Raw genomic sequence first — 17335 nt, forward strand, 5'->3', positions numbered from 1 at the left:
TTACCTGCCATTAAACATTCACATTTACAGTTAACGAGATGAGTAGCTGCTTTGATCTGGATAAAAAAAAAATTTCCCCTCTAATTGTGAACATAGTGCCCTATCATACACAAGGCGCAATGTGGCACCAGCAGCAACCAAGTGTTTTCTGCTAGTTTCAGCCTAACGCAGTTGTCATTTTCACGCCCAGCCCCATGTTGTTTAAATAGAAAATGCATTTGCGCGGCCACAGTCCATTTAAGCGCTGGTATCAAAACGAGGTGTGTTCAGGTGCATTATTGGCATATTGCTATTTTGAGGCAAATAAAATAGATTGCGCAATTGAACAACTGAAACCAATATACTAAAGTCAATGCCGCAACATATATATATTTTTTTGTTATTTAAAACACTGCGTTAGTAATATGTGCCTATTGGTGGGTCCACAATGTGCGTACACTTTGCTTATTACACGCTCAGGTATGCGCTGCAGCACACAAACATTTTGTACAGTCTTTCCGCTCACAAATTTCCCCCATGTAAATAGCAATCTGCCGTACTGTAGGCGCAACTGGCCTAAAAGGGAATGAGAGATGATACTCTGATTGGTTTATTGCATGTTATGCCCAAAACACACCTATTACTCATTAAGAGAATAGGGACAATCCTTTTAGACCATGTGCCCGAGTGTTCTGACCATTTTTTCTGCAATCACATAAACGTCGCACACCTGTGTGTGATAGGTGCGTAGGAGAGCAGGACAAAAAAGTCCTATTATCATCAAATGAAAAGGAGAAGTCCCGCACACTATCAACTCGCAATTAAAAAGATTTATTGTTTCATTGCAACGTTTCAATCTTTCGATCTTCCTCTTTTTAATTGCGAGTTGATAGTGTGCGGGACTTCTCCTTTTCATTTGTTATTAAACATGCAAAAGGGGATTCGGACACACCCTAAGTGCACTTGAGCCGCGCACTTTAGACCATGCACTTAGATCATTAAAGTAGTGCCCATAATGTGTGAGAAAATTAAAAAACCACTGTAGTAATAATATATATAAAACCCAAATATATAACTATTTATATAGATATATATATATATATATATATATATATATATATATATATATATATATATATAGAGAGAGAGAGAGAGAGAGAGAGAGAGAGAGAGAGAGAGAGAGAGTAGAGGAGAGAGAGAGAGATGAGAGAGAGAGAGAGAGAGAGAGAGAGAGAGAGAGAGAGAGAGTGTGTTTAATACAGAAGGTTTCTGTTCTCGTGTACACATGCAGTTGTCTTGTACATGTGTTATACAAACAAGTTTTTGGAGTTATTATTATCTGCACGTTATAATAACGTGTGCCGAAAAAGCTAGATTTCTGTTTGGTATAGGCAATATCACATTCATCAACACTGACACATGTATAAATGTTTTACTATACTTTTATCAGTTTGTTTAATCATTATCATCCTAACAAAGTCTAAAATGAGGGTTTGCAGTTGCATTAGCTTCAGTTTTTGCCAAGAAAGTTCATTTTGGTGCATTAGACGTAGTTCCCATAGCAAAAATTTAATTTCCAGGGTTAGAAAAAGAATGAAAATGAGGGCGCATAAAGGTGAATCCTCCATTGAGCCATTATGCATTATTTAATTCATTTAAATCTGTTTATTCAAAAGATGAATTCATGAAATACAAATGAAAATATGCCCATGAATTCATAAATGCATTGGTTAATGATGTGAGAGTCTTTTTTATATATAGTTTTAAAGAGTTATTGCATTGTTTGATGCATTTTATGATTTTGTGTTGCAGCTAAATGTTATTTTCCTGGGCATTGCACTATATAAGATGTTTCATCATACAGCGATTCTCAAGCCTGACTCCGGTTGCCTGGACAACATCAAGTAAGGCTTTTATTCCGTTTCAATGTGTGTGTGTGTGTGTGCTTTATTGCTTTTCTTGCTTGCACTACAACTGTCTACATTTTCACTAAACACACAATTGTCCTTTAATTTGGAACTGCTCCTTAGAGGTGTTTAAATGAGAAGAATGTTCTACTGCCTATCTAAAGTTAGACGCAGTTTAAAGCGTCTTTATCTGTCACTTCCTCCTTGATGTTTGAGTTCTCATGGGACAGAATCAGTAATGATTAAAAAAAAAAAGAACTTCACATAAATCACATTCCCTGTGCTATTTATTTAAATGAAGTCAGCACCATCTTTAAAAGAGCTAGGACACGAAGGGCTGGCTTATTAGTGTGTATTGAAACACGGCCAATAATGTGGAGGATCAGAAAGCATGCAATGCACAGTGTGTAGTATGGTTCATCTATACACTGCAGCCCATTGGCAGATAGTACATGCTGAATCTAGGTTAGTTAGCATATTCCAGTAATTGATTATTCTTTTTGATGTTCAAAACACAGGCAGAGGAGTCACTGTTCAAATCTGTGACCCAAATGCAGAATTAATGCTGTAGATAGTGTTCTGAACAGATATTCATGTTATACAACAGTTACAGTACTCTTATTTGATTGGACAAGCAGTGTTCCAAGACTGCTGATACAAAGTACAGCAGCACTGGGACATTCCGAAATGTCAGATATATGCATTAGCGGTGGGGGTTTTCAGTGACTCTTTCTGTAGGTTACATTGACATGCCAGTAGGTGGCAGCAAGTGAAAGTTTTATGAGTGAGTCATTTACTCCTTCACACAAACGAATGATTCAAAACATTGATTCATTCAAGAACGAAACAAGACACTAGGGGCCAGATTTACTAACAGTGCCAATGCCACTCTTTTGGCATTAAAAAAAATACTGTGAGGATTTGCGAAAAAAATCCTGGACAGGGTTATTTTCGAGGCTGAACTTATAGCATATGAATTTATAAGAGTTTTCCTTTCAGACCATAGGCCGTAAAAAAAAAATTGGACATAGTGTCCTTGTCGTCACCCATTTTTAAAGCATAAAGTCGGGTCAAGCTGGCCGTTGCCATCTTGTCAGTGCGTCATTGCGCTTGACTCCCGGTTAACTGACAGTGGGCAAAGAGGCGGGACCTGGGTGAAGCTGAGGTGACGTGATGACTAACAGATAGCAGACAGACAGCTATCCACCTGTCACCCACAGTGGCCACAACCTTAATTATGCAGAACTTTAGGCTTTTTATAATGCAAATGAATGAGTTATAAAAAAAATTCACCCCCTCACAGTTGTCATGAAGGGCAAAATTAGCCGTATAGAACAAAACCACAATTTGTACCAGGCTGTAAACATGTTTTTTTTCTGCTGTAAAGTTGGGCATTTTAACATTGGGCTCAATGAGATTCTGCTCCCTTCTGAAACCTGTCCCTAGTGGCCAGTCGAATAATTGCAGTTTAAGTCACTTCCATGTTGGCTTCAAGAGAAACCGTGGGAGGTTGCCGCTTGTTTCAGACGCAAAATGTATGGCAGAGTATTTAAATGAATCAGGAAAGGGGACTTACTAAGATTTGCGCTAGTCAAGTTACACATTTTTAACCGCGATTTAACACCTAAAAAGCATGTCCTTAAACAAGACGCTAATTTGCGCAGCTTTTGGTAGATTGCATTAGTAACATCATGGAAAGGAACAGGCTTTGTCTTTAATTTCTTTATTTTTTTAAGTTCTTTAATTTCCGCTCCCATCTGCGCTTTTTTGGAATTGCGCTCTCACTCTAATTTGCCCTGTTTAGTTCATCTGGCCTTGAGTGTGTTTGACTTGAAGCAGCACCGCGCAGACCGATCGGTCAGTGTATGACATCTGAGAGATTAGAGAGCACATGGCTCTGTATGCTTTCGAAACATTCTCACTACGGTACTTTAATGTCATACACCGACAACACAGACATTAGTCTGTGAGCGCCTCTTCAAGTTGAACACATCTACTGTCTTTCTGAGTGAGTCATTGAATTATTTACTTAACCAAATTGATATAAAAAACTGTTATTTTAGTATTATTTATTTAGTATTATTTATTTTATTCAGATTTAGCTTTTATTTTTTATATTTATGCTTTTAGTCTAATTTAATTTGTTTTAGTCAGTTTGTCATGTGCTTTTGTCATTTTTTTTAAATTATTTTTCCTTATTTCTACTTAGTTTTATTCTGATTTGGCTACTTTGAAAATATTTTCATTGCAGGAGAAAAAAATAGTGTCTAAAATAGTTAAAAAATATTAACTTCAGGAGTTAAGAGTTAGCAAATCTGTGTACCATGTTTAAAAGTTTACAAACCTTTATCCAAAATGATTTAAATCACACCTAAATTTGTATGTCTGTACAGTACATAATAAAAAACAGTTGTCATTTAAACACCTCTAATTAACGAGCTGGTATTAATGGATTATTTAGATATTAATATTATTTATGTGTCTTTGATTTAGCCTTGTTTGCCTACACCAACACAAACATAGGAAAACAATTTACACAACTCTAGGTTAGTAAGCTGTAAAAACAGTAACATTGTGAAATATTATTACAATTTAAAATAACTCCACTCTTCAGATTCACATGATTCTACAGAAATCATTCTAATATGCTGACTTGGTGCTTTAGAAACATTTATTATTATAATCAATAGTGTTATACTTTTTCAGGATTATTTGATGAATATCCAAAAGAACAAATCATTTGTAAAATCTCTTTACTGACAAATTTCATCCTTGCTGAGTAAAAGTAAATTTATTTCAAATAGTGAAAAAGAATTATCTAAGCGTGTGTATATACATGACTGATTGAATAAATTGTATCTCTGTCTAAAATTAAAGTTAGAAAGTCTGGCCCAGTCAAAAATGTTGCCTCAGCACAAATATCCTTCAAAGTCCAGAAGCTGGCGTGCATAGAATAGACGATGTTGCCTCCAGTGAGGTGATTGGCTTCTGAGAGCTTAACCCCACCCACCACTGCAGTTTTTACTTTGTCTCAGGGTGCAGGGGCTCCTAACCTGGCAGACTGAGAAAATTCAACCATATTTCATCATCCTCACAATCATCATAAGAAGTTTTCATTTTATTTGTTTGTGTTTTCCATCTCTTGAGTTTGTTTTGTTTTATTTATGATGTTTATGAATCATTCATCAGCCTCAACTGTCTTTTTTCTTTGTTGTTTCCTTTTCCATCCTTTTTTTCTGTTTTACATTTCAGCATTCTGTTGAGGCATGGCTTGTTATGGATAGTCACTGGTAAGGGTCTCCAGCCAATCAGAGTGCCAGTTCTCCGAATCATGCAGTCTGATTGGAGTGTTTAGCTGTGTAGTTCTTCCACTGTTTGATTGATTCTCTGAATGTTAAGATGATTTAAGTGATTCATCAATTCCGCAACGTGGCTCTTTGAAATGAACAATGTAATTATAATTCTTCATGAGTGCGTGTTCTCTTTCTGCATCCGTCCCGGGTTTGTTCAGAATCAATATTTCTGTCTGTCTGTCTTTACATCTTGATCTGCCATTATTTATTTATTCATTTATTATTGTCTCTGATGGAAATAATAATTCATGTTTACTATCTCTCTGTTTATCGTCTCAAAAGTTTCCCGTTAGTCTGTCTGTCTTTCTGTCTGTATGTCTCGCTCTCTCTTTCTCATACTTTCTAATGATCTTGTTTCAGTGCCAAACATTAGCCTGTCACATTAGCTCAGTTCACAGTATAAATGGGTTGCAAGCTGATTATGTGTGAGTCTAAGTGTGTGTGTGTGTGTGTGTGTGTGTGTGTGAGAGAGAGAGAGAGAGAGAGAGAGAGAGAGAGAGAGAGAAAGAGAGAGAGTGAATGACCCCAAAGAGTAAATGACATCACTAAATGAGTGCGAGGCTCAGTGCTAAGTACAGACTAGTAGACATTATGGCTGGAGCCAGCTTGACATTTGACTGCTGTAGAATAATGCCTTTTTCCAAGAGAGTTTATATTCTGATCCTACTATTGTTGAACTGAGGAAACATATACAGTACAGACTAATAACATAACATTTTAATAAACTTTGATAATATAAACCTGCTGAGGTCATACATGGAAGTGAGTGTGGAGTGTGCTTGAGTGAGAGTTATGCACTTAATCTGTTTAATCTCTCTCTCTCTCTCTCTCTCTCTCTCTCTCTCTCTCTCTCTCTCAGGTCCTGGGTTATAGGTGCCATAGCTCTGCTGTGTCTGCTAGGGTTGACCTGGGCGTTTGGACTGATGTATATCAATGAGAGTACCGTCATCATGGCCTACCTCTTTACCATCTTTAACTCGCTGCAGGGAATGTTCATCTTCATATTTCACTGCATCCTGCAGAAGAAGGTGATACACGCAAACACACATACACATAAGGGGGATTTTTCAATTAGTGGCACTTTACTTGTAGCCTGACTCTGCCCTCCTACGTACTTCCGCTCAATTTTCATTTTCCTTCAGTACTTTGTTTGGGACTGCGGTGTATTCTTACGTTTGCTCCGAACAAATGATTTTGTGCGCTAGTTTGAGTTGTAGTTCAGTAATGGCACCGGAGAAAGATGTGAACGAAACCATTAATTTCGTTGTGGCACCGCTGCCGAATATCCAGAAGTTAAAGCCGGAGCAAGAACAATCTTGGCTGAGGTTTGTTGGTGGCCATGATGTTGTGGCCCTCCTCCCCAACGGTGAATTCGGGAAAAGTTTGATTTTCCAGCTCGCTCCGTTAGTGGTGAAGGAGTTTGATGAAACCATTCGGATGGTAATTGTTTCTTGTGGGGGTCAAAAGTTATTGCCATCATTTAAGTTACAGGGGCCGGGTTATTTTATAGTTATTTTATTGTCGTCTGTTTCCCACCACCCGCGTAAAAATCCCCGGCCGAGTTACCTACTGCTTTTGACAAACACCAAGGTCGTGTGGTAATGTAATAGCTGTCCGAATCCACATCTCTGAGTTTTCAAGAATATATCACTTCAAAATTCACTGTTTATAAAGTAATGACACCTAATAAAGCTAACGTTACCTTTGGATCAGGATGTAAAAAAATATGTAAAAAAAATAATATTGAGCTGAATTATATTGAGCTTTCCATTCATCCAAGAATCCTGTTATGTTTCCTGAGCACCAAATCAACAAATTAGAATGATTTCTGAATTTCTTGTGGCCCTGAAGGCTGAAGTAATGATGCTGAAATTCAATAATAAATAAAATTTTAAAATATATTTCAATAGAAACCAGTTATTTTAATGTAATTACTAACAAATAATTAATTAATAATTAATTGTAATTGTAATTAATATGCACAATATATCTATTTTTACTGTTTTTCATCAAATACGAACTTCTTTCCAAAAAAAAAAAAAACCCAATAACATTTGAACAATAGTGTAGATAAAAAATTACATAAAAGAGTTCTTGGAAAAGTGGAAGTAGAATTTCCCTGATTTTCTTAATAAATGTAGAATACATGTACATTTCCATTCATGCATTTAGCAGACGCTTTTATCCAAAGCGACTTACAACTCAGGATAAATATAATTGTATTATCATTTAATCTCTCCTCTGAAAGTAGCTGACAGAAAAGTTCCCCTAACTTGAAGAATCACCCATGTACGTTATGCAAACATCTGCAGTATTGCAATCACGTGCACACACTCATACTGAGGCTCAATTGACCTCTTTCCTGGGCATTTTACTGAGGGTTTACTGGCCTCTCATTAGTAACGATCTCATTAATCAACCCCTCTGTCACATGCATGCTCAATTAGAGACCCTCAGCTCATCAGATTTATTTAGCTCATGATGGATTTTAAACCTTTTAATTATCTGATGGCCGACCGGTGGACGGCTTCCAGAGTCATTTAGCATGAAAATGCTCATATCCACATTACACTGGTGCATTTTAGCTCTAGAAGGAAACTGATATTGATTAGAGAACAGTAATATGTGTATGTGTGAATTGTCATATGAACTGTTGAATTTGATCATGTATTCCGCAAACTTGAAGCTGAAATGCCAATTTAAATCACACCTAAACAATCATGTTTCTTTCACTTTAAATAGATGTGCGTGCAGGCAACTTCTAAGCTTTAAGTGGATGATTTCATACATTTTTTAACTAATATATTGGACTTTCTACCTAATGGATCTAATAAACGTAGAATATATTCTCTCAAGACCCACAAGAAGCTGTTCCTACAAGACGAGGGACTGATCTAGGCTTATTTGGGTTTTGTGGAGACAGCAGTGATTTAAATCTAAAGCTATAAGTCCTGTTTTGTTGAGGTCTTTGAGGAGTTGGGTGTGCAGTCATCCATAGAGACAGAGGAATAAAACCATTGGATTTTATTTGGCCGATCTTAGAGAGTTTTCTTTCAACAGCTGCGCAAACAATAACACAGCGTCCATGTTAACAACATTAAAAAGCAATTATAGCTGTATTATTGCTGATACAGTGGGGAATTTTGTACTGATATTGGTCATTATTGTTATTATGTCTAGATTTTTGGATGGAGCAATACAAGTTTTGGTCCTTATTGTTTGAAAATTGAGGTAAAGGTCGTGATGTTGAATGTATGTGTGTGTGTTTTCCCTGATTAAGATTACAGCGTTAGGAAGGTCGTCCAGCATGCTAACTGTTGAAGTCATGTAAATGATATGAAGGTTCCTGCCATGCACACGAAAGTTCACTTCGCACAGACACACTGTAACCTGCTGGAACTGAGATAAACTGAGTGAACCCTTTAACACAAGGACACGAGGAACGGCTAATCGATGAAAAAATGTAATCTAATCATAAGATATGCTGACTAATGAATCAAATCGCAATTAATCACACATATCGATATTTGCGAAAATATCCCAAGAAAAATCTTTGGGAGAAAAGTCTCCCAAATGCAGGCTTAATGTAACTATCCACTAGAAAATAATAACATATTTCCCTAAAGGTTAAAACATGTTTGCTACAAGGTACAATTATCACAAATTATGAATCCAAATATCAATTTTAGGGAGTCTACCACATGACATTTCATATCCGGAACGAACCTAAAAAATTAAATACAATTTAATTAATGATTTAAAATCATGGTTATCATAGAATACTTATTTAGAATATTTTTTGTATACAGTGTATGTATATATATATATATATATATATATATATATATATATATATATATATATATATATATATATATATATATATATATATATATATATATATATATAAAATATTTATCAATTATCATAAAACAATTAATGCAAAAGTAAATTGAGATTTCATTAAATTTAATTCAATTCAATTTAACTGTTAACTGAAGCATTTCTCACTTTCCCAAAACCTTGGTTAAACAAAGTGTGTGCGTGTGTGTGTGTGTCTTTGCAGGTGCGTAAGGAATATGGCCGATGTCTCCGCACACACTGCTGTAGTGGGAAGAGTGTGGAGTCAACCATCTCCACTTCAACAAAGACCAGTACGGCCCGCACACCTGGACGCTATTCCACCAACTCACAGGTATCATGCAAACACCGTACACACACCTGCAGGGGATCCTCCAAAACCTTCTCAAGTGATTTTTCTAGGCCAGTGCCTATTGAAGCTGTCAGTGGTCAATGCAGTCATCGGCTTGTTATTTCTTTGCACAGAAAGCACTTTAGCTCTGCCGTTTTCTTATTCATGGGTGAATACAATCCCACATGACCCAATTTCGCATTCATCCTTATTTTAAATGGTGCACTCAGCATTCTGCTCACCTTACTATTTGTGAATATAATCAGAAATGTTTTCAGTACCATATTCAAATCAGCAACTGTTCAGAGCCAATTACTGTAGACAAAAAAAGAAACAAAACCAACCTCGGTAATGGGATGTCTGGAATATGTAAAATAAGTGAGCTGCATTACTGATACATAGCATAAATTCTTTGTTCAGAAATTAAATTCGAGCCCCTCTCTTCCTCTGTTGTCAGAGTCGTATTCGTAGGATGTGGAACGACACTGTCAGGAAGCAGTCAGAGTCATCTTTCATCACCGCTGATATGAACAGCTCAGCTACTCTCAACAGAGGTAAAGCCAACACACAAACACAAACATGCACCCATGTGTACACATGTACACAGTATTCATACATACATATTGACGGAAACTGTTTCATATATACAAACACACACAAACAAACAGGTTGTTTGGATGTGATATGAGAAAAGTGGAACAGAAACCAGTTCAATTATCATTTGTCTCCTAGAGATGAATTCTAACCAATGAACTTTTTTCAACTATGGACACATTTTTTGTTCCATGGACATTTTCTTTTGTCACTAATACATTTGTTTAAAATAGCACAGTACTTGTTTACCAAAGACGTAAAATTGTAAGTAAAAAGTATGCCTGACATGTAACGTGAACAATGTGACATGTGAAGAGAACAAACATGAGAAGGTCAATATTAACAGAATGTTTTTGTGCATCATTTTTAATTAAGCATTGAAAAAACAGATCATATTTTGTGTGTGTGTGTGTGTGTGTGTGTGTGGTTCAGCCTTGCCTTACCCCATGTTATGTGGACAAAATCCCGCATCCAACACAAAAATCCAAGTGTGTGTGTGTGCTTGTTTTTCTGAAATATCAGGACACAAATGTGTATAATGACATGGGTATTACATAGGTATTACAACTAGAGGGTGAAATATGAGGACATTACTCATGTCCCCACTTTTCAAAAGACTTATAAATCATACAGGATGTTTTTTTGAGTAAAAATACAAAATGTTTCCTGTGATGGGTAGGTTAAGGGGCAGTGTAGGGGGATAGAAAATATAGTTTGTACGGTATAAAAACCATTACGCCTATGGAATATCCCCACGTCACAAAAACAAAAGTGTGCGTGTGTGTGTGTGTGCGCGTCTGCGCGTGCGACATGTGCGTGCGTGCGTGTGTGTGCATGTGAGAGAGAGAGAGAGAGAGAGAGAGAGAGAGAGAGAGAGAGAGAGAGAGAGAGAGAGAGAGAGAGAGAGAGAGAGAGAGAGACAGACAGACATTTAGGATACATAAAAACAACAAGACAAATGAGTCAGTTGTTTTATTCCAAAAATGTTGAAATGCTATTTAAAAATAAAATGTTATTTACATCACAGCAGGCCATTAAACAATACACATTTGGAAATGACATTGCGGTGGAAATGTTCTTGACTTTCAGAACAGAATTCTCATGTGATGCATGTGTTTCGACCATTGGACTTTGTTAGTAGATAAATGAAATGAACTCTAGTGAGTGTGAAAAGTGTTTTAACAGAGTTCACAGGGCCAGAAGTGCCCATAGATAAAGAATTACCTCAGTGTATGTTCGTTTCATGAGAGAAAGAACAAAAGGGGGGGAGAAGAAAAAAAGAGGAATTGCAGAACGCAACAGAAAAGTCCTCCAACTTCCTGACCCTGGAGCCCAAATGGATCAGACATCTGTGTGTGTGCTCATGCTCTGCTCATTCTTAAACCCTGCCTGCCTCTGTTATGTCCAAACGCTAATATGATTTGCTCCTCTGAGCTCCTTTGTCTTCTCTGTCCTGTGTAAACAAGAATGTGAGCTTTTAAAAGTCTTCCAGCGACATCAGAGCTGAAGCCAAGGAAAAATGCTCCCAATCAAGTCACACTGGCAAGACAAAATGTCAAACATCAACAGCTGTCCAACATAAACATCATCTATGCGGAGCTCCGTACTGATATTGCGCACCACATGGGAGGTTTTACATTCCTGTCCACTCGAACTAACACGCTGCGACTGCTGATGTTTAAAGCTGTTTAAACACAAGTGTACTGACTTCTTGTCTGCCTCATTCTAACTGTTTATTGTACATCTTTTTTCTGTCTCTTTGTTGCTCCTTCCTTCTTCTCTCAACTCTCAACTGTCTCCATATCTGTCTCTCTTCCTCTCTCTCTCTTTCTGTCTCTGTTTGTGGGTGTTGTAGGTACCATGGCTAACCATCTCATCTCCAATGCTTTGTTACGTCCTCATGGCACTAATCCTTATAACACACTACTGGGAGAGTCTGCTGTGTACAATAACCCTACTGCCAACATGTTCAACACACAAGGTTTGCCTCTCGCATACACATTTACAAACTTGAGCACTTTTCGGACAGTACCAATTGTCTCTCAGGGTGACAAATGTAATAGAAAATTAACATTTTCCTCCTTGAATTTAAAAAAAATATATATTATTGCAATTAAAAATGTTAGGCTACCCCACTCAAAGATGAAAATTCTGTCGTCATTTCCATCATTTATTCCCTTTTTATTCAAACAAGGAGATGTTAGACAATATTCTCATTTCCATACAATGAAAGTTAATTAGGACAGACACTATCAAGCTAAAATTCTGCTAAAATGGTCCTTATCATTTGTTCAGATAACTATATTTGTAAGTTTTTAAGAATATTTGTATTATTATTAAATAATTTAGAGTTATAGACCTTTATAAATAATATATATATATATATATATATATATATATATATATATATATACACATACATTTTATATAAACCTATATTTATATATTTTAATTTTTTAATAATAATATAATAACAGCAACAATTAATATTAATAAATGTTTTAATTTAGTTTAAATTAACAGATTTACGTACTGCACACAAACATTTGGGGTATTTCCAGAAACATAAACTATAATAATCCATTTTTAAAGTGCCACCTATTAAAAGATATGTATTTATTTTATTTATGTATAATTTTATTTGATTATATTTAACAAAATGAACTTTTATTTTTGAAAACTCTTTAAAGCTGCTGTCTGTAACCTTTTTGTATTCAAGATTTACCAAAATTAGATAATGAGAATGACAACATGAATCCATTTTCCGAACCGTGTTTTTGTCTTACCCTTTATAATTATGGTACACTTATTTTAAGTGTTTATATCGGGACTATTTCAGACCAGACTGGTTGGAACCGCTGCGGTCCCTGCGTGACTCGACAAATACTGTACATAAACAGAGAGTAGATCTGGCTGCAATGTTCTACCGCAAGACGCATGCAGTTCTGTTTATAAATCGCTATAACGCAAAAAGTTACACACTGTAGCTTTAATTACCTTCATTACCTACTTTTAACTACCTATTCTTTTTATTCATGTTGCGCTTACAATAATTTTATGATGCACTATAGGAAAATTTAAATTGATCTGAATTGTTTTGCCATTTTTTGTATTCTACTAAATGAAAGATTATTTAAAAAATGTAATTTGTGTTGGACTGTTTAAATTGCTCTGTTGTGTATTTATACATTGCACATTGATTATTACATTATCTAATGTCATTTGCAATACTACAGACTGTGTGTTGTGTGTATAACAGTACATGCTTATAATTCACTTTGAAAAAATGTATTAAACACTACACAGCAGTGGATTTCTTTTATATCAACTTCCTTAAATTCAAATTTGAAAGACTATTCTGTGTCTTGAGTTAGCGGAGCTGCAGTGATATCCTGCATACATACTTCCTGTGTCTGTTTAATGAGCTGCTTTATGTTGTTTCTATGTCCATCTGTTCTGTTTAATAATTTGGTGGTATAAGAATATTTCAGCCTAGCATCTGTCCTAAACTCAGCAGGTTAGCATTCAGTCACTAATGCCTGTCACAGTCTGAACTGACTATAACAAACTCCCTCTCTCTGTAGACATGTTTCATAAGCATTTATGTGTGTAATCATTCTCTCTCTCTCTCTCTCTCTCTCTCTCTCTCTCTCTCTCTCTCTCTCTCTCTCTCTCTCTCTCTCTCTCTCTCTCTCTCTCTCTCTCTCTCTCTCTCTCTCCTTTCATGCGGGTCTGCAGCCTCCTACAGAGATTCAAGTATGATTCATTTACTTTCACAACAGCTTCACATTTATAATATATTCTCCTTTGCTTCTCTTTTCTTTAAACTTCTCCTTTTCCTCGTCCCTCCCATTCCCTCCTCTTTTCCTTCCCCCGTTAAATCCACATCCCATCTGTATTCATCTGTTTTGTTTTTGTTTGTTTATTTGTTAAATATAACATGCTATTTGATATCATCTTTCGTGAAGCATATTATAAATGAACTGATTCATATGACCAACAATCATAAATACTGTCTATGTAATAAAATGTAAATTGTATCTGGTTATGTGTGTGATTCTCTGTAATTGTGTACCATTTCTTGTGTTTCAGAGGGCATTCTAAACAACGCACGAGATTCCAGTGTCATGGATACGCTGCCGCTTAATGGTAACCACGGCAACAGCTATGGTGTGGCAGCAGGCGATTACCTTACCTACAGCTCCCGTGGAAGTGAGCCGCCGACCACGCTCGAGAAAAAGATCTTGAAAGAGCTGACGGCAAACTATGCACCATCGTACCTGAACACCCAGGAGAGGCAAGCGAAAGCCCACCAGGGCACCTTGACCAATAAACTCAACAACCACATGGCCAACGGAGGGGTCGCGGGGTCGTCGTCGATCGCAAAGGATGACGTCATGGTGCTCGACAACCCCGGAGCGTTTCACCGGCATGACGATGGGGGCGGGTTAAGCCTGGAGCTCATTAGGGAGGAGTCACAAGCGCCGCTCCTCCCACCGAGACCGCCCCCTCCGGAAAACCACGCCCCCATGCACACGTTCTCAGCCCACCGACGCCTGCCGCAGGAGAACAGCGAGAGCTTCTTCCCGCTGCTCCCCAACGACACGCACTCTTCGCACACACACACTCCCCGCACACACACGCACACGCAGTCGCCCCTCAGAGACTCGATCTATACCAGCATGCCCACGCTCACCGACCTCCCGCATGGCACCGATGACCTCATCAACGGTCTCCATGACGACGAAGACGACGAGGACGACGACGACGGCGAGGAGGAAGAGGGCAGCGAGCTGCATCTGGCCAACGGCAAAGGGGTCGTCATGGAGACGGACGACGTGTACTACAAAAGCATGCCGAACCTGGGCTCCAGGAACCACATACAGGAACTGGAGAGCTACTATCAGATGGGACGCGGGGGCAGCGACGGGTTCATCGGCCCACCTGAGAAAGAAGACTCGTCACCTGAAGAACAGCCACCAGACCCCTCACAGCTGGTCACCAGCCTATAGACAGCGACGCGCACACACACATTCTCATTTAGCATGTGTGTGTGTGTGTGTGACACAATGCACAAGGCATGGGATACACTACCTACTGCACTGATAGGACGCCCCTAGACTGATCCCAGATAGCCCCCCGATTCCAGTACATACAAGTATCCTGCACCAAAATCCTGCTCCAGTTAGAACCAGTAACCAGAACTAGTAATCCATTCCTACGCTAGAACAAGGACTACCGTGTGTAGGTAGGTCTCGTGGACTTTTTTTCTTTCCCGATCTGCTATTGCGGATAGTCCGTTCGGAGACATGGACAAACTTTTGCTCCCTGGATCATTTGCATAGCCTCTCCTTGACGAAAACCTTCATCCAATGGCTGTCTGATTCTCCTCGAAACTCGCCACGGATTGTGGGGAGCGTGTAAACAGACTGTGGAAAACTAGCTGCCATTTTAGATGACCGTGTATGATAATGAGACCACCGACCCAGACTCTGAACTGCATTTCACCCACAAGTCTCTAGACTTCTCTATGAATCTCTGCTGCACACATTCCTTCTCGTTTAGCACCGATCTCGTTTCTCGGGCGAGAAATCGCAAAAGGCGCATCTGATCTTAAAGACTGAGGACGCATCTTGTTTTCTTATGTTTGTTTTTCAGTAATAATCTCAGTTACGGGAAAAGGTAATCCTCACTAATTACAAAGAAATGGAACAGTTTTCCATGTAAAATGTACAGATTCCCGATATTGCATATGATCGTATGCGTTTCATGTTTTTTGAGATATTTTGCCCCTTGTATGTGTTTTTGTAGACTAGAGCAATCCCACAATGCTGTGCTGGTCCTCCAAAATACTATCCCTTATTACCGCACAGCACACGCTCATGCACACATATCTTCATATACACGCATACACACCCTCATTTGCGAGGATGACCATGGTTTCCTCCTTTTTTCCAAATGCAACACTTCGTCGTTCTAAATCTCACTGTGTCCATGGTATCCAAGAGACTCTGGGGAACTGACTGTTGTGTGAAAGACAGATACTGCAGATGGGATCCCAATGATGCTGGAATGTCGTCATGTCATGAGTTCTAGAGCGTTTGCCATCTTTTATGTGTAAAAGCAGAAAACGCCCATTGGAAGCAGGTTCCCGCTTATTGATATTCTAGTCATACGTGTTGACACAGCTAAAATTGTTCTCAGGCTAAAAGATGATCTATTATTGTTACAATTTTACATATCAAGTCTGTTTTTAACAGTTTAATTAAGAACCGTAAGAAAGGCTTTTGAATCGGAAAGGGTCCGAGCCGAGGCCAGATCGCAAATGACAGTGCGAACCGGGGAAATCATGATTCAAAATCATGTGTACAAATAAAATAAAGTACCCATGTAGAGGAACAGACTAGGTTTTTAATGTAATGGTTTGGAAGATGGAAACAACCTTGTAAAGGTCGGTTTCTGAAACTACTGTTTACTTGTTCTCAAACTGAGACTCCCTGTAGCTTGCACATCTATCCCTTGTTAACCCACCCTCAGAAAAATTGACTGCATATTTATTCCTGTGATTCAGTCTCGGTTTTTTTATCTTTTATTTTCCAACAGATCAGAAATGTAGGATCTTAGAGAGCGTCTGGAAAAGATTCGGATCGGCACTGAGACATTTTTTTATTGTTATTATCATCAATATTATTATTATTACAATATCAATGAAATTATTATTTATTCTTTTCATATGCATTCTAAACTGAATGAACTCATAACTAATATTTGTTGTAACAGTGAAAGTTGTTTGCCAACAAATAAAATGACTGAATTAATATTTACAATATTTCACAGGGGAGAGGTGTGAGTTTCTGCTGCTTCTTTTGTTGCTTTTTAATTCACTTTTTCAATTATAGACTGACGCTCTCGACAGGACGAGGAACGGTCATGACTCCTCTGGGCAGTTTTTCAGGGAAGGATTGTCATGGAGTAAATTGTACTGTGGCTTGTGATTCTCTGTTGAAAATCCTTTTGGACTAGACTTAATCTCTGTCTGGAAAACCAGCCGGAAGACTTTAACAGCCAGTCGCTCTACGCTGACCCAGTTTCGGTACCGGAACCAATCAAAACGAGCACGGTACCAATTAATTATGCACATCTGAGAAGAGCACCAGCACAAACAGTGTAATTACGACCCATTGATTTTCATGTCTTTCCATGCAAACAGACACACGTCCGTCTGCAAACACGCCCAAATGTCAGACAGCCTGCGCGTGTGAGTGTGTCAGTGAGAGTTCGCTCTGCCAAATGTTACCACCTTCATGAAT

At 38.0% G+C, this 17335-nt stretch overlaps 1 protein-coding gene across 4 annotated transcripts; it reads left to right on the forward strand.

The window, feature by feature from the left end:
- Positions 1-1768: 1768 nt before the first annotated feature.
- On the forward strand, positions 1769-16857 carry adgrl3.1 (adhesion G protein-coupled receptor L3.1). Of its 4 annotated transcripts, XM_067441706.1 has the most exons (7): positions 1769-1883; positions 6099-6267; positions 9306-9434; positions 9889-9985; positions 11881-12006; positions 13764-13781; positions 14118-16857. In XM_067441706.1, the coding sequence occupies exons 1-7, from the start codon at positions 1828-1830 to the stop codon at positions 15035-15037; spliced, it is 1515 nt and encodes a 504-aa protein (XP_067297807.1). In that variant the 5' UTR covers positions 1769-1827; the 3' UTR covers positions 15038-16857. The 4 variants fall into 4 exon arrangements, with proteins under 4 accessions (XP_067297807.1, XP_067297809.1, XP_067297810.1 ...); XM_067441708.1 differs by lacking the exon at positions 13764-13781; XM_067441709.1 differs by lacking the exon at positions 11881-12006.
- Positions 16858-17335: the final 478 nt, after the last annotated feature.

This window comes from Pseudorasbora parva, chromosome 4 (genome assembly GCF_024679245.1).
Source record: "Pseudorasbora parva isolate DD20220531a chromosome 4, ASM2467924v1, whole genome shotgun sequence".
NCBI classification, from domain to species: Eukaryota; Metazoa; Chordata; class Actinopteri; order Cypriniformes; family Gobionidae; genus Pseudorasbora; species Pseudorasbora parva.

Bases quoted from the DNA above. Each gene is read 5' to 3' on its own strand.
- adgrl3.1 (XM_067441706.1), top strand. From the start codon at position 1,828: ATGTTTCATCATACAGCGATTCTCAAGCCTGACTCCGGTTGCCTGGAC. The intron at 1,884-6,098 runs GTAAGGCTTTTA...TCTCTCTCTCAG, and splicing joins GGTTGCCTGGACAACATCAA to GTCCTGGGTTATAGGTGCCA. The intron at 6,268-9,305 runs GTGATACACGCA...GTGTCTTTGCAG, and splicing joins ACTGCATCCTGCAGAAGAAG to GTGCGTAAGGAATATGGCCG.